We start from the raw sequence: 18,053 nt of genomic DNA on the forward strand, positions 1-18,053 counted from the left end.
TCGCTCGCAGCCCTCACCTATGATCACTGAGGGTTGGCCAACTGGGCTCAGAAAGAAAAAAGAAAGAAGAAAAGGAAGAAAGAAAAATATTATAAAAATTGTTCCCCTTAATGCCGGCTGTGTTACGTAAGACAGTCAGCGTCTACGTCAGTAATTTCAAGTATAAATTGACCGAATAAATTCAATTGAAAAAAAGTGAAAAAGTTTAGAACTCAATTAGCAAGATGTCATAGATTTATAATCATTTGGACAAATTTTCCCCACATTTTGTGGCCAAAACCCGGAGAAAACTCTGTCCAAAACAAGAAGCTAAAATAGGTCCCCTAATAGCAGCTATCATCGCGATTCGTTTGGTGACTTCCCAAATCTAAAACATTTATTCTCTTGAGCCACATGCGCACGTCTCTCTCTCTCTCTCTCTCTCTCTCTCTCTCTCTGAAGTCAGAACGATTTAAGTAATTTTAGTCTTGGTATTACCCACCAAACAGAACAACATTAGTTGCATCCCCTCTTGACTTTAAGAAAACTTCATGCAAAATCCTCAAGTCAGCCATGCAAGAACTGAGGTTGTAATTCTCTATGTTTGTACTTCTCTCCGTTTGCTCCTTTATATATTGCACGGTTTCAGGGAATGCACAGTGAGGCAAAGAACCGACAATGGCGGCTTTATATCATCCAAGAATCCTCACGATGCAGTTCTTGGCAGCCATCGCCTTCATTTCTGGCATTATACGTTCCGGTGCAAGCGACCCTCCACTGACGCTCGATTACTATGCATCCTCGTGCCCAAACGTGCTCGAAATCATCCGCCAAGAAATGGAACATGAGGTGCTCTCTGATCCGCATAACGCTGCTTTAGTACTCCGTCTACACTTCCACGACTGCTTCGTTCAGGTGCATTGCTTATATCGTAACTCTACGCAATTTTATATTCTGTTGTGTTAAATTGAACATGTACTTTGGGATGAAAGTATGCGTTAGTAGTGACAACCATCTTGAAGCATGGATCAATCTGCAAAGGGAGAGTGTTTTCTGAATGTTTTGGATGCGCTGTTTTATTAGGGATGTGACGGTTCGGTCCTGTTGGATGATACGGTCATGCTACGAGGGGAGAAGACAGCTTCTCCAAATATAAACTCTCTAAAAGGTTTTGAAATCATCGATAGGATCAAGAGCAAGGTTGAATCCCAATGCCCTGGAATTGTCTCTTGCGCTGATATATTGACCATTGCTGCTAGAGATGCTGTCATTCTGGTATAGATTGTCCCCTCTCTTTCTCTCTGAATTCCTCATTGACATGTCAAATAATGTTCCGAATTATAACTTCTGTAGTTATTACTTGCTAACCGAGGAGAAATATCAGAAAATCAATGTGACTGATATCGATTATCTTTCGTACTTGTTAGGTGGGCGGACCGTATTGGGATGTTCCGGTGGGGAGAAAAGACTCGAGAAGCGCAAGCTACGAGCTTGCAAACACCAATATTCCTACTCCGAATCAAGGCCTCATTTCCATCATTTACAAGTTCCTTTACCTCGGCCTCTCTGTCACCGACACCGTCGCACTTTCCGGTAATTATTAAGTTCCTACTCCTTTTCAAGTGATCGACCGAATTACTCACCCAAGGTGAGCTTATTGCCACAGAAGAAAGCGCGCTGATTAAGACTTGTATAGTACATTGCATGAGACTTTCCTTTTAACTATAATGCACATGTGAATCGCTAGGGGCTCACACGATCGGCGTGGCACGCTGTGAGAACTTCCGTGCCAGAATATATGGGGACTACGAATTGACGTCGGGCGGTAGTCCATTATCTGAAGTGCACCTCAGCCAATTGAAGTCCAAATGCCCGGCCGCAGGAGGGGGAGATAACAACACCGCGCCTTTGGACTACGAAACGCCCAACACGTTCGACAACTCCTACTACCATTTGCTCCTGAATGGAGAGGGATTGCTAAATTCTGACCAGGAACTATACTCAAGTGCATTGGCCCTTCAGACCAAGCAGCTTGTGGAACAGTATGCACTTGACGTGGCAGCCTTCTTTCAGCAGTTCTCCGTTTCCATGGTAAAGATGGGGAACCTCACGAATCCGGATAGCTTTCCCAATGGGGAAGTGAGGAAGAGTTGCAGATTCATCAATGCTTGATCAATATGATATGAAGACTCGTTTTATTTCTTAATTTCTGCTGTTATATTTATCGTATGCGAACTTGAGCTAATTATGATTAGCAAATTCATTTGGATGTTAGAACTATTCTTGTAATGGAGACGTGGACCGGTCTCAACACAGCCATTAGTAATTTATTACTCTATTTCTTTGTTTTTTCCCCAGCAGTGCAATTTCACTAGTTTGAGATAAACTAGAGTAGCTAATATGGTTAATATCACGAAAAAAAAAAAAAAAAAAAAAACCCAAATTGATATACCCACAACAAATTAACCATCTTTTTTTCTCTCAAAAATTTATTATCAAGTTGTTGAGTTGGATAATACATGACAGTTGACATGTGTATACGATTCATGGTTTAACTTTCCAATTGTCAAAAGTCTATTAGTTTATGATTTTTCATAATATTAAATCAAATTTAATGGAAATTAATAAAAGATAAATTTGTCACATTTATATCAATTTTGGGTTTTTGATAGTTAAGAAATTAGTTTAAGATGAATTTGTCACATATGTTCAATTTATAGTTTTTAGTTTGAGGGAAATTTGCTAAAAGTGTATCAGTTTATAATTTTTCATGATATTAACCCTCGCTAATAACAATTCTATGAACACATGTCTCTGAATGGACACTCGTTAAATAACAAAACGAGGGAACTTTAAAAAAATTTGTACATTAATTTCCCTTATGATTATCAAGCATATTATCACTCTTTTGTTTTTAACGTGCCAATTAAGTCACTCAAGGAACATGATTTTATCGATATAGTCACTTCTATGTAGGCTTCTATTTCTACCTGCTGTGAGGAACTTCGGAAATCGAATTGAGCCATAGAGTGCCAAACTCCTTCCATCATGTACTACTCAAGGCTCAAAATTCGACTTGAGCAGAATAATAATTTATGCGCGACCTCAACTCAAACAGAAGATCGAAATATTCTAACTGAACTCAAACTCGCCTGTAACAAGTTTGTAAAGGAACTCGAGCTCGAGCTCGATCTAAAAAAATTTCTAATATTATGTAATTTTGAAGATATTTGGGTCTAATTTTTATGACTATGGACATTTATGACGAATTACAAAAAGCTCGATAGATTTATGATCATGTCGAACTGAGTATTCGTGAGCTCGAGTTTGACTCATAAGATACTTGAGTAGTTTGAGCTCAAGCTCTATTGGAAATTAGATAGGTCGATCGATCACGAGTAATTCTTAAGTGATCCCCAAAAAAAAAAAAAAATTCCTCTCGCTAAAATATTAAGTAAACGATTAGAAAACAAGTCTGTCTCCCTTCAAGTATCAGGAATCAATTACTAAAACCCCCCCAAAAGAAAAACGAAAAGTTAAAAAGACATTCTACGAAGAAGAAGAAGAAGAAGCAACAAGATTAAAACAAGAAGACGAAGCTATTTCCTTTTTCCTTTTCCTTTTCTCTTTTTTCTTCCTCTTCGCATAATTATTAATGTTGAGGACTCCTCAAGATAGAATCGGTCGACCCTGTACTCGGAATTCGCTTCTGAAATTGGAATGAGGTTAGTTGCTTCCGAAAGGAGTGGCTTGCATTTAAGCCTTCCGGAAGGAGTGGCTTGCATTATTTAGCTCTCTCTCTCTCTCTAAAATATGAGAATGTGATGAAATAAATTTGATTATTCCGGGCTGTTTCCTTTATTCTCTCAGGGCGCCCCATTTTGCGAGATTATTTCGGGTGACAATCATACTCCTGTTCTTTCGCCTCTCCCCAGAACTCTCTGCATTCTTGTCCAAAGGTTAAGAAAAACTTCTTCTCCTCCTCCTTTCACGTCGATTCATTAGCTTATCATGCTTGATCATCATTTTAATTCTTGAATAGCTTAGGCAGCTCCATCAGCTTGTCATGCACCGTTCTTCATTGATCAAACGTTGCGCGCAAGTCTGATTAGGCGAGCTGCAATACGTTGTAACTGCGTTGCTGAATTGTGGCGGATGCAATTATTTTTCTTTATACTGAGAGTGCTGCAATAAGAATTTATTTCGTGGGTCGAATGAGGTTTTTCGATTTTCTGAGTCTTTTTACAAATGTATAGGGACATACGCATCCGGTGAAGGCATCGGCTTCAAGTCTCTGGGTAGGAGCGCTTAATTCTACTGCCTCCATCTCCAGCTGTGTGAACTTGAGCGAGATTCACGAGATTCGAGCATGAGCGATGGTGTTTCCGGACAGCTCCTTTGTTCCGTCAAGCCGGGTACGTCTCGTTCTTCTTGTGGAATCTGTTTGCCTTTTTACCTCAAGCAATGTGGTTTGCTTGCAAAGTCTGCATTCCAGTTAGGCTCTCAACGTGCTATCCAGCAAATGAGGTTGTAAGGTTCATCACCCCATGGAATGAGAAGAGAATGCTTATTTAGGGCAAAAGATTCAAAATGGCAAATTGGATTGGATTTGAATAGTAAACTTTTCCCTTCTTGATAGCTCAAAAACCATGACTTCTTACCTCCTAAGTTCTCTCTGATCATGTGATTTTCTACAAGAGGCAAGGAAACAGAGATGCTGATCGAGAAATATGTTTTCCATGTTCTTTGGCGGATCAGAAAAGGCATGATGATCATAGCAATCATGAGATGTGTATTCTTTCACCGCAGTTCTTGTCCCTGGGTGCCCTAAGTTTCTATGACAATCCGGTCCCTAATGCCATAAGAAAGTAGTCAACTTAGGTTGGCATTTCTAGGATTTGATATTATTTCGCGAAGCATAATGTCGCAGCAGGTTTTGATTGCCTGGAATTGTTATGCAAGTACCGGTTTAACATCGACCTCAATTTGTTTTCCGCATTGCTGATGATGCATTTGAGGATGCTTTCTTTTCACTTCTTCCACACAGGACGCAGAGAGGACTCAGACAAACTCGATAAGGACGAAAACCAAGCTTGGCTCCCCAAAGAAGGCGGCAATGAATGCCTCAACCAAAAGGGGCCAAAGAGCCAGCAACGTCATATCCATCTCATTAGACGCTGAGCATTCCAAGGCAGTGGATGTTTTTTTTGCCAAGTACTCATCCCAGAAGAGCTTTCGCCATCCAGACACGATGATCAAATATCATACTAAGGTCGCTCTCTGTTCAGGCGTCACTTGAGTTTGAGTGTGATTATGCAGAAGACAAGGCTATACTGGGGATTAATATTTCATGTGATTACAGAGACTTTTGAGGGCCAGAGTTGTGGTATCGAGAAGACAAAGCAAATGCCGACCGACATGCTCCGGTGGAGGAAGGAATTTGGCACGGACACAATCATGGAGGTAATCATCGACAAGGAGTCGGATTCACATAGTTATTTAATTCCACGCTTTCTAAATTTACCGGGTACTCATAATTGATATTTTTCCTCACAACTTTGTCCTCATTATGCAGCAGAGCCTGGAATTTTGTAGGTTATCTAATGCATAACGAATTCCTTGCATCATGTTCTTGCAGGAATTTCTTTTCCCTCGATCTATTAATTCTACAAATGGAAACCCGAAAGTAACTAGCCGAGACATATTGTGAGATTTGCCAAACAAACCGATATAGAAGCTTAAATTATGTAGGAAATATTACGTCTCAAGTTTTACTCGTCTCAAGTTTTACTCACCTCACGTTGCAAACAAGGAATGGAGCTGGGACAAATCGAAAGACAAATTTTATGCACAATAATTCTCTGCATATATCCTTACAATCTGCGCACGGACAATCCAGTTTCTTGCGCCTGTGTATTCCCCCCCATAGTATTGACACAAGATAAGCGGAACACCGTTCAAAGGCGTCCATGAGGAATTCAAAGGTATCCCCCGGTTCTCTCGCATCAGGAAAACAACCTACCAGCAAAACTTCTTTTTCTGGACAACATGCAGTAATCTAATGTTAGCTCAAGGAAGTACCATCTATTTTATCTGCCTATTCACAGAAAAGGAAGCACAAAAATTGATCATCAACATACCCGGAATTGTGTCTCTCGTTGATGATCCATGTACGCGAGCAGTTCCTCTTGCCTTATCAAGGCCTCATATAGAGCCTGCGAGCAAAGTTAAGCAACCAATAGAAAGGGGGCAGCAGTCAGAAAAGTCACATTTGAGATACCAAGGAAGCTTTGCTTTTTCGACTTATGTAATTATAAGACACATGCATAATATGGGTTTGGGAAAATGCAAAAGCTGAAGCACATAGGTGTGGAAACTACATGCACTCACGTACCTTTGAGGGCAGATGACCGTACTAATTTCTATCGGTTCATTAAGACCTTTAAAAGGTGCCAACTCATACATACAATCGCATAGAAGCACCCATATTTCATTGATGAACTCATGCACAACTCATGCACAAGCTAGCATGTCTAAAATGTCACATAAGACTTCATTACTACATAAATTTGAATTGCTTAGCCAATGGAAAATGTTTGAGTTCTTACCTGGAGCAATTTCTAGATTAAAAAAGTCCAGAAAATAAATGTTCATTAACAAATCTATGATAAAAAGAGAAGTAATTATCATTCAAGGATAGGAATAACTAAATAATCTGTTTACTGAGCTGTACTTTTACCGTTCTACACTATAGAAGACACTACATATGCACGCTTGCTCACGAGCAGTGAATACTGAAAGGATAAGCATACATGCTCCAATATATGAGAATTTCCTCCAATAAAAAGACTTGAGCAAATAATGTAATGTCTGATATTTGAGTGATGCTATAATATAAGATGCATACTAGGAAAAGACAAGTATCGTTATTAAGAGTGGTTACCAGGAAAAATCATATACTTTCCATCATCAGTAGGAACCAATCTCTAGACAGAAGATTGAGGTGGCAAACTAAATGCTATACAATACACCGATGACAAGATTTCTAGACAGAAACAATGCAAAATATTCCAAGGATCAATCACCATATAACTTCATATTCAAGCAGGATGAACTTGTAAAGCAAGAGAGAAACCAATTAATAGTATCAACTATGATTTATTTTGTTTCTTCTTCTTCTTCTTTTTAAATAATAAATTCAGCCAAAGATTGAAGCCTGAATTTTAAACCACCACTTTATATAAAGTAAAAAGAGAAGATTATAATATTGCTATAATGAGAAGTATTAACACAATGTGACAATGAAGAAACATGAAAGAATCCCCCCAAAGAAAACAAAAACAAGAAAAGAAGTGAATTCTTTACTAAACATAACAAGAGTACCTTTTTAGTAGCAATTAGCTCTGCTTCTAAGGCATCAACACGGCAAACAGCAGCATTAAGCAATTCCTCTTTCTCACAGGGCATTTCAGATGGCTTCGCTTTAAGTGTATCGACCTTCTCCTCCAGCTCACCCAGTCTTTTCATTACAGAGGATAGGAGATCTGCCTCAGTAAATGCTGGAGTAGGTGATGGGGGACGGAACTCTTCCTTCTGAGTACTATCAGGAGCAACTTCGGAAATCTTCTGGTCAACATCAAGTGGGCTGCTGGGAAGCTTCTTAGTAACACGGTGTGTAATTGATTGGAGGAAAGCAAAAAGAGTCATGAAGAAGGCCATAGCAGCTAATAAAATCCGAGCACGAAGTCCTTCTGGTTTCTTTGAAGGGTCTGGCTGAGCTACAGTCCCTGAATCATAGGTAATTTAAATCATACTTGATTTTATCAAACAAAACCCTAAAATACAGGGAAGAGAAGCGATTGTAAACCACAGATTGGCCAGCATTACTAACAACAATACATGCTTGACATGTTAATGGCTCACTAGAAGAATTCCCAACCTGCCCAGTGGTAAGTCCTTAACTACAAGCATAGATTTCATTCCTAAAAGCATACACCAAGAACAGAATTCCTCTAAAATAGGTCAGCACCAGTTCCTGGTCTCCATCAGTCAAAGACAATTGAGATGTAGAACATACTTTGCTTCTTTCTTAAAATATAAAAAACAAGAAAACCATATGTAGCTCCTGAGAATTTATTTTCCTTGAGTAGGCACAGCTGTGAGCCCTTAAAGCCGTGGATATCATCCACAGCCAGGAAACACTGGGTGACAGAAGCAATTAACCAGGATCTTTAAAGTCCAATTTACCCAGCACCTGTGCTTTGTAATCTAAGTCTGAAGTCCAATTTACCCAGCACCTGTGCTTTGTAATCTAAGTCTGAAGTCCAATTTACCCAGCACCTGTGCTTTGTAATCTAAGTCTAACTTGCCTTACATAGTATATAAGAAGGAACAGCCAGTTGTTATGTTGTCCTCACTAGTTCTCTTTACTTTCTTTTCCAGTCACTGGGTTTACATAAAAATAAGAGCAGACATGCTAACCTTTAGAAGCAAGAGGCCTCTGAAGGGTTGATTGCTTCTTCCAACCAGCATCAACCGCCTTATCAACCATGGGTACATATTCATCATACCCTGAGAATGTTCCAGCATAGCCTGCCCTTCCAATTGCCTTAGCCTATACATTTGAAATACATTGTAAATGGAAGCCAGAATCCAGAAATTCAGCTACTCTTATATATCCAGCAATTCGCCATACAATAACGAACAGCTTGGTAATTACAACACATCACAAAACAAGAGAGGCAACTGATCAGAAAATATTAGATTTGATAAACATATCACGAATAGCTCTATGGAGCTTCATACTACAAGTCAAACCAATACAACTGCTAAAATACTTAATTGCATATTCATAGCAGTAAGAACTCACTTCTTCTCGAACAGGAGTCAACCGAAGATGAGAGTAACTCTTCATTGCTTTTGGGGAAGCAATATCTTCAGCTTCAGATCCCGATTCAGCAGTCGATGTATCACTCCCTTTAACCTGAACCAGATCATGAAAGGACAATTGAACTCTTACTTGCAAATAAATATACGCCAATCCTTAATGCATTCATCATTGTCTAGGTCAGATATAGCAGCAGGACATACTGCCTACATTGATAGCTTAATACTCCTAAACTCGACCAAAAAATGTCTCAAAGTTAAATAGATGTTCCTCAGAACCTTTAACATAGAAGCATAGAAATACAGATTTTGGCTTGTCATACTAAATGTGACTACTATTAATATGAGTGTCCCCCCCAATAAAAGAAGACTTTTTACCAGGAATTTATATCTTAGCCACCAAATCCATGGACTTAGGCATTCATTTATCAAAAGTTCTTATATCATTTAATACATTACTACTAATAACAAAGGGCAGAGCTGCAAAATAAGCACATCCCCATATCAAATACTTTGTGTTGCACGTAGCTACAGCACTGTTGGAAATCTCATGCATATATTCAAGGCAGAATAGAAATAGAAAAGAACTAACCATTGGATACCCTGGCTTAGCATAAGCAATGACCTTCCCCTCACTATTCAAAACCTTAACAACCTGCCTGGCTCGTCGTGCTTCACCACTTAAAACCACCTGTAAAGAGTCACTACATGAGGCCTTACCGTATAAACTAAAGCAAGGTATGCAGCTTAAACCTTTAAATGACAAAGGACTTAAATCATCATATACCTTCAATATATCTGGGTTCTTCCACGGCCCCTTGTCAGATCGAAGACAACCACCCTGATCAGCACAGGTGCAGGTGCCACCTAGAAATTGTGGCAACTCACTGTGCATAGGGAAATTGAGCATATAAGATGACCGAAACATAGACATAAAAAGTCAGAAGAATAAGAAGTGTGACAACCATTTTGTGTGCATGTGGATAATTACATTAGCCATTAGGTTTAACAGTAAAGGCCTATGCTTACCTGGCATCAATTATCTCAAGCAACTTGCTCTGGTACCTGTTTCCAAGAACCTACAATTTCCCACAAAGTGAAAAATAAAGAAGGAAAAAATTTGACACACTGAAAAGCTGGAAAAAAGAAATGCAACGTACATGTATCTTGCTAGTAGTTTTTGGATCCAGAAATGACTTAACAGTATTCCACAGAAGCTTAAATCCAGGACCAGCATTGATAATGAACATTTGGAACAGAGTCTGCAGCAATTGAAGTTTCAAGTAAATAAAAATCAAGGAACGCCATAGTTATTTTTGCAATATGCACACCACAAAATTACGTGGACATTAGAATTTAAAGGCTATGAGATACGTACCTCCGGGTAGTTGTCACTATCAATCTTCTGAAGTCGAGTAATGAGTTCTCGTGCAGATTTAGTGAAGTTCTTAAGGCCCTGAACAAACATGGGGGAAAATTGTAGAGAATGGATCATGAAATGCACCATGTGTACACCCTTGATATATAAGGTAATTAATGACAAGTAAACATACCACGCCTTGCACATCTAATATGGTTGTGCTCGAATCTATGTGCCTCTTTGCAGCGATCGCACAAGCAGGAAACTTGACAACAAAGCTTCTCTCGAATTCTTGCACATGATATCTAATATATCGATCAAGAGTTGTGACCTGCATAAGCTTGGTAGCATCAACTTTTCCCAGTCTTTCAATGTAAACTGGTCGACCCTCTTTATCCACACCATGATATCCATGAGGGTAATAGTTCAGAACTTCATCTAACTCTTTAAATTCAAAATCCTGAAACAGGCAAAATTTGGTGTTCAGTGAAAATCAAAAAACAATTTGCCAAGCCACTCAAATAATCATATCAGTAACTGTCAACTAAAATAACCTTCATAATAGTGTCAACACCAAAATCTTTTCTCCACTGAAGCATGTCAGCCCACATGTGCTTTGCCTTTTCAATATCAAATTTTCTTGCCTTCAGGAACCTAAAAGATTTCAAAATGCACATATATTGTTAGAATGAAAATGCAATGCATAGTAAACTGATTCTGTAGAACCATGCCAAAAAAAAAAAACGAAATGCCACTGCCTATATGAGGTATTCCACACATCAGAAAGAACAAATAAATTTGGCACATGCAGAAAGACCAAAGCAGTTAAGGCAATATCTTATAAAAACCTGCTATACTCAAGGAACTAAGACTGCTACCCACAAGATGTACATCTAGAAGCTATGAATATGTCCTTCCAATTTATGCATGAACTGTCAAGGCTTGTTTGGTTTTACTTTAGAAAAAGAAAACTCGCTTTACTTCCCAAGTTCGAAGAGGAAAAAGAAACAAATCTCCAAAAATTACGAAAAACTACATAACAATCTTCATGTCAATCTTTGTATATTTTCAAAAGATATCAGGTGTTTAGTGCTAAATATAATTAGAACTGCGAGAGCTGCAAGAAAAGGCAAAAGGTAAAATGTGAGAAAAGCACAGTAAGTCTCATACATCTAATGCAAACCACCATCTAACAGTACATATTTTCAAAGACTTGATTTTCCGCAATGTATATAATGCAATACAAGCATCTTAACCAGCTTCTAGATGAGCTGTAAAACCATATGAAGATTGCATGAGTTCATAGAAGTCTAACTGAATAAAAACCAGAATCTCATTGAAAGGAAGTGCTTCTAAATAATGAGAGAACCAAACTTCAGCCAAATGTCAGCAGAGAGAACAGAAAAACCTATAATAAGCTGGCTGATTTACCAATGCCTATTTCATGAACCACAAAAATAGCATGGTCCAAACACAGATGACAGGATTAAACAGCATATAAATCATTTGCATGCAAAAAGGTAATATATAGGACAAACAGAAATACCGTAACATCATGTGATAATCATCTTGCTTCTCTGGCAGCAATTCATCCAAAAGCAGTGCCTGTCGAAATTCATCAACTGCCTGCAGCTCTTCTAGATCCCTAACATCCTCAATGGAAACGGAGCTAACTCTACCATCACTTTTCCTTCTACTGCTCTTTTTCTTCAAGGAACGTTTGAACTTCGTGGACGCATTTATCGCCTTCTTCGTGAAGGAACCGATTCTAGTCTTCCTCTCATCTTCAGAGATTTCAAAGTCAGATTTCCTCTCTCTTTTTTCGTCACTACCAGAAGATCCCTCAAAGCCTGACACGAGAGAGTTTGCAAACAGGTTAAAATTATCAACCGACACAAGAAAAGCCAGACCCAGCACTACCCAGCACTAGCTATAAAGAAAGAATTAACTCCAGCAAAACGAAGTACCAAAGACTGGACACTTCTAGGCATTTGGTGCTAATCCACAAACGAGCAGAAACAAAACCTAACACCCATTGACAAGACCATTCGTAAAACAGGCAGCGAAGATCATGCCAAAGCTTTCAAAATCGAAAATTGCAGTCGTTCCCTTCAGCCTAAAACAGGTCAACCCTCGCCCGCAGGACCCAAATTGCGAAATCGTCATTCAAGAGCAAGCATCCCCCCCAAACACTTTTCTCTCGAATGCAGCACGATCGAACCGACGGAACAGCCAGCAACACCCTAGATCATACCCACCAAGCGAAAACACACAGTCACAACCCCCCCCCCACCTGTGGCAGCAAACAACAATCACCACAAAAAAGCAGCACCAAAACACATAGAATCGCAAGAGCTGTCGCTACTCACAAGGTCTCGCGAATCGATCCAGTGGGCCCGACATCTCCTGAGCAAAATCCCCACCTGCGACCAAAAGAAACCGCCCGAGATCAAATTTCACAGCCGCCGCCGCCGCCGCCGCGCGCGAGAGCCCTCAATCGAAACCCTAGAACCCCAAAAAAAAAAAAAAAAAAAAAAAAAGCCCCCGATAAGACGCCGGAAACCGAACAAGCTAGCTCATCGGAGCCAAAAAAGAAGAAGAAAAACGACGCCGCCACTTCACCTCTGCACTCAGCAGCGCGGATGATCACGAGGGAGATCGGCCGACCATAAATGCGATGCGCGCGGCCCGGGAAGGTTGGTTTCGTCCTCCTCCGACGGATCCGCGACTCTTTCTTTCTACCCCCACGGCTCCCCTCGGCGATGTCGCCGACGATGACGGATTTTAGATAGATAGATAGATTTAGCTCCCAAAATAAATTAACCAAAATAAATAAAAATAAGGAAGAGCTAGACAGAGACAGAGACAGAGAGAGGACTTATGGCCGTTTATCGTCGGCCCCAAGGAGAGAGAGAGCGGGGTTAGATCTGAGATAAAGACAGGAGGGAGGAGAGAGAACGTCAGAGACGATGGCAATGTATGTATAGCGCGACCTCGCGGAGAGAGAGAGAGAGACAGACAGAGACAAGGGGGAGGTGGGGCCCGCGAGAGCCAATGGCGGGGCGACACGTGGAGGGGCGCCGCGCGGTTGACCCTGCGGTGACAGCGCGCGCTGGGGAGGTGGGGATTTTTTTTTTTGGGGACGTTGCTGTGGATAATTGGGTCATGATTTGGTCACCGCCGGTGAGAATTTAATAATGCTTCGGTGGCACGCGGAGGAGGAATTTTTCGATCCGAGAGGAAATAATTTAAATCATTCCCCGGTTGGGAGATAATTAAGAATTTTTTGAATTGATTCCATTCCATTGCACTGCATCCCTCCTAAATTTTTTTTTTTTTTTTCAGGTTGTGTGATTGAATGTTTGACTCTGCTTTTGTGAAGGAGCGCCCTCTCCAAACTATTGATGGAGCGGAAAGTCGAGAAAAATTTATAGTTTTTGATGTGCTATTTTTCTTGCGTTTTGTGTAGCCATTGTCTTCGAAATTGAATTAAGAAAATAAATTTATTTCCTATGCATTGTTTAAAACATAAGGTGGGAGAAACAGGGTATTGAAAATAGCAATACATTCTTTATCGAGTGCTCCTTAACAGAATATATTGAAGTATTCATAATTAAGCATGCTTAACATGTGTTTCAAAGGCATTGATTAATGAGATTCCTTATTTTAAATTTTTTATTTGAAAGTCGGTCAGCTAATTTTTTTTTTTTTTTTGCATTCAAATTATGTAATTAGTGAACGGAATATCGAACTTTATTCGTTGCCCCAAAAGGATAAAATCAAGATTGGCTTAAAAAGATGAGAAAGCAAGAGCGATCTCACTTTTCCAATTATATTAAGATAAAGATAGAGATATAGTTTACTTTCCAAAAAGAAACAGTTTCCATGTTTGTCACTTTTCTCACACCAAACCAAATCTCTCTACAAATTTTATTCTGCACAAGGAAAAGCTTGCACACATAAAATCAACCGAGGTGTGCCGACTTGGATGGGCACCATGATAGGGATCAAACCTTGCACCTCATAATTATTGGTGCGAATCTCAGACCACGACCCTAACCCAATACTCGAAGTAGCAATAGCCTCTTCCCTATCAATCGAAGTGTTCTTAGTTCTTAAAAAGCATAGGCTTGCACACCATTGGATTTGAGGTTTTGATTCACCAAATGCATATCGTATTTGTCATCTTTTAAGGCATCCAAAATTGACCAATTCCCAAGTGGCTAATTTCATCCTATGATATTTGTCTCAAGACATTTTCATCAACAATTTTTTTAAATGCCATGCCAAGGGGATTCCTGATGAGCATTAGACCCGGAATGTTGGCTAGGAATGACAGACCACCCAAAAAAGAATGTCGAGATCTTCATTACTATTCTTTTTTGTCGAGATTAGATGGTAATATCGACCGTGTTTTGTGTAGAACCGTACTTTACTTTTCTGTGTTCAAATTGTAGGCTAGATATCCAAGTCGTAATTGAAAGGACTCTAGAAATTATTCGCGGCTTGATCCATATAACTATGGAAGATAGCAATTGAACATAAAGATCCCACATTTCTTACGATACACATTCCCAACTATTTCGCCGAATCGATCTGACACTTTTAATTTTGCAATTTGCCCTTTTGACCTTTTGGAATTGACATGCCAAATGGACCGCTAGAGAAGGGTCATGCCAATCTATTAAGCACGCAATGGAAATCCATTTGGAGTAGCACACTCCAATTTTAGTTTTCTTGTCCTCTTTAATCGGTCCCTTTTCTTTTTGTCTTTATGCATAATACAAAGTTGAGATTCCTAAACGAGGAAAACATGAAGAATTTATGCCAAAGTTGCTCAAAGCAAAGACATTAGTCCGACATTGGGTCCCAAGTCAAGCTGTAGGTGCTTGGATAAAGGGCAAATTTTGCTCTCATTGGTCGGCACCCCCCACCCCCCTGGCGGGCCCTTTTTCCAATTTCTCCTTTTGCCAAAATTGAATTTTCTTAGATGTCGTGAGAACTCAGTCTCTTCTTTTTGGTCCATGTGGAAGGCATTAAAAAAAGAAAAGAAATGAAAGATATTTACTAGGTCCAATGAAAAAAAGAGGTAGCTTAGGCATTTTCTATATTGGATGGTCGAATGTGAAAGAATGCAATTATAAATTTAAAATTAAAGATGCATGTCACTTTTCAAAGGATGTATGTATATAATTGTATATCGATGGTGGATCTAACAAATTCCAAAAAAGAATCAGGCGAAAGAAGAGGGAAACAAATTGATTAACTCTATCATTTTGTGTAGTATAGAAAACAAGAAGGAGAAAGATACCATAAGTGCTATAAGTTGTTACGACACTCACTTTAGTGCTCAAACTTTTCGCTGGCTCACTTAAATATCAAAATCGGAGAAAAACGATTCACTTAAGTGCTAACAACGAGATATTCTTGCTAAAATGGTTACATGATGTTAGAATATTTAAATAATAACCATGTTTTCATCTAATGACTTAAATTTTTAAAACAACTGGCCTTGATCCTACAAAATCTCACATGGTATTAGAGTTGAAGGTCCTGAATTCAAATCTTTTTAGGCCCTAATTGTCTTCCCAATTAAATATGTCTACACCTTAGTACTAGGCAAAAAAAAAAAACTAAATATGAGGGGGAGTGTTGGAATAATTAAATATTAAATCACACATTCATCTAATAACTTAAGTTTTTAGAACAGTTGGCAGTAGTCCCATAAATTCTCACATAATATCAAAGTTTAGAGGTCTTAAGTTTAAATCTAACATCATAACTTTTTAAACAATTGGCAGTGGTCCCACAAAATCTCATTATGCCCCATTTGCCTTCTCAATTAAATTTCCACACTTAGTACTAGACAAAAGATGTCCTACAAAATCTGACTAGGCCCCATTTGCCTCCTTAATTAAATTCCATGCTTAGTGCTAGGCAAAAAGCTAGACTAAGTGTGAGGGAAAATATTAGAATATTTAAATACATAAATCATGCATTCATCTAACGGCTTAAACTTTTAGAACAATTGGTAATGGTCCTACAAAATTTCACCATACCCCATTTACCTCATCAATTAAATTCTCATGCTTAGTATTAGGCATAGGACTAGATTAAGCATGAAGAGGAGTGTTGTGAGATTTTGTAAGACCACTGTCAACTGTTTTAAAAACTTAAGTAAATGCATGGTTTATTATTTAAATATTCTAGGCAAAAGACCCGATTCGGCATGAGGGGGAGTGTTGTGAGATTTTGTGAGACAACTGTCAACAATTCTAAAAGCTTAAGCTGTTAGATAAATGCGTGGTTTATTATTTAAATATTCTAACACTTCCCTTCATGCTTAGATAAAGTGTGGAAATTTGATTGAGGTGGTAAATTGAGCCTAGTAAGATTTGAACTCAAGACCTCCAACTTTGATACCATGTAGGATTTTGTGAGACTACTATTAACTGTTCTAAAAGCTTAATATGTTAGAAGAATGTGTGGTTTTATATTTAATTATTCTAACACGTGGTTTTATAATTTAAAAAAAAAAAAAACTTAGTTGGATTTTTTTGTTAAAAATTCCAATCCATGTGGATTGGCAAAACGGCATCGCTTAGTCCGACATGGCTAGGTATGACTTGTTAGGGAAATCCCTTATGATGTTTTGAAGATGACAAACTAAATCAAAAGCTACTAACGTTTAATTGTTAAGTAACAGACTATGCAGATAATTGAACATGTAAAGGATATTGTCAAAGTCTAAAGACTACCAAAAGACTGAACGTAACACATGTCTAAAGTATATCCTGAAGATTTCCAGACTTCTGTATCAAAGTCTAAAGACTGCTAGACTTTAGTGTCAAAGTTTGTTCTACATCAGAAATCTTCCCACTCTGATAAATTCCAAACTAAACGTGAATGAAGAACTAGAAGACAGACTCTATACTAAAGCTGAACCAGAAGACAGACTCTATGCTAAAACTGAACCAGAAGACAGACTCTATGCTAAAGCTGAACTTATTCAGACTGTGTTCAGACCTTAAAGTTAAATCTGTTCAGAAGCAGAATATATTCAGACTAATATCCAGATTGTAAAGTCTATTTCAAACGAAAGACACTCGAACTCTATTTCAATCTGAAGAAACTCTACTTCAATCTAAAGACTTTCAGACTTTACATCTAGAACGAGATAGAAGTTTAGAGCATAGCAAATTCTGAATGAAGCATGTTCAAAAGAAAACAACTTAACAGAACATAACACAAGCAATAGACATATAATAGCTAGTGATCTGGTTTGGATTCTATATCAATATTGATTTGGTTGACTCAATCTAATTGATTGACGATTGGATCTTAAAGACAAGAACTTTTGACACGAAGAAGCTTTACTTATGGAAACCAAGATTCTGTTTGTATGGACGATCAGAATCAATTTGGAATTCTACTTCTATCACTCAACGCCTACCAAATATTCTAGATACAGATCTGTCCAACAGCTAGTTTGGAAGTGGATGAGTATTTAAGGAGATGAAGGACCGATGAGCAAGTAAGAGACGGAGCGTAGAATTTATAATTCCAAAGCCTAAGCAAACTTTGATCATACACTTGTCTTTGATGAGCTTAAACGTTTGTGATCGTGAGAGAAATACCAAAAGAGTGACTTAGTGAGATAGTGTGATCTACCACTAAATGTTTGCACTCAAAGTTGTAATCTCTTGTTGATTGCATAATGGAATCCAGCAGAAGGCTGTTAGCGTGGATGAGTGGACATAGGCTTAATCTAAGCCAAACCACTATAAAATCCGTGTTCTTATTCTCTTCCCTGAATCTCTTTATTTTG

General features: G+C 38.7%; 2 protein-coding genes across 3 annotated transcripts; one reads left to right on the plus strand and one right to left on the minus strand.

The window, feature by feature from the left end:
- The first annotated feature begins 619 nt into the window (after nucleotides 1–619).
- Nucleotides 620–2,294, plus strand: LOC104453315 (peroxidase 11). Its single transcript, XM_010067843.3, has 4 exons — nucleotides 620–894; nucleotides 1,063–1,254; nucleotides 1,407–1,572; nucleotides 1,727–2,294. Exons 1-4 carry the CDS (start codon nucleotides 658–660, stop codon nucleotides 2,149–2,151), a joined length of 1,020 nt encoding a protein of 339 aa, XP_010066145.2. The 5' UTR covers nucleotides 620–657; the 3' UTR covers nucleotides 2,152–2,294.
- Nucleotides 2,295–5,691: 3,397 nt separating this feature from the next.
- Nucleotides 5,692–13,169, minus strand: LOC104455467 (phosphatidylinositol/phosphatidylcholine transfer protein SFH8). 2 transcript variants are annotated; one of them, XM_039316669.1, is made up of 15 exons: nucleotides 12,857–13,169; nucleotides 12,595–12,650; nucleotides 11,772–12,075; nucleotides 10,780–10,879; nucleotides 10,419–10,685; nucleotides 10,244–10,321; nucleotides 10,026–10,127; nucleotides 9,895–9,944; nucleotides 9,653–9,752; nucleotides 9,458–9,556; nucleotides 8,849–8,962; nucleotides 8,461–8,593; nucleotides 7,363–7,766; nucleotides 6,120–6,194; nucleotides 5,692–6,018 (listed from the first exon to the last, which is right to left on the minus strand). In XM_039316669.1, exons 2-15 carry the CDS (start codon nucleotides 12,626–12,628, stop codon nucleotides 5,998–6,000), a joined length of 1,881 nt encoding a protein of 626 aa, XP_039172603.1. In that variant the 5' UTR covers nucleotides 12,629–12,650; nucleotides 12,857–13,169; the 3' UTR covers nucleotides 5,692–5,997. The 2 variants fall into 2 exon arrangements, with proteins under 2 accessions (XP_039172603.1, XP_039172602.1); XM_039316668.1 differs by having other exon boundaries at nucleotides 12,595–12,648; nucleotides 12,848–13,169.
- Between the last annotated feature and the right edge of the window lie 4,884 nt (nucleotides 13,170–18,053).

The sequence above is a fragment of the Eucalyptus grandis genome, chromosome 7, assembly GCF_016545825.1.
Source record: "Eucalyptus grandis isolate ANBG69807.140 chromosome 7, ASM1654582v1, whole genome shotgun sequence".
NCBI classification, from domain to species: Eukaryota; Viridiplantae; Streptophyta; class Magnoliopsida; order Myrtales; family Myrtaceae; genus Eucalyptus; species Eucalyptus grandis.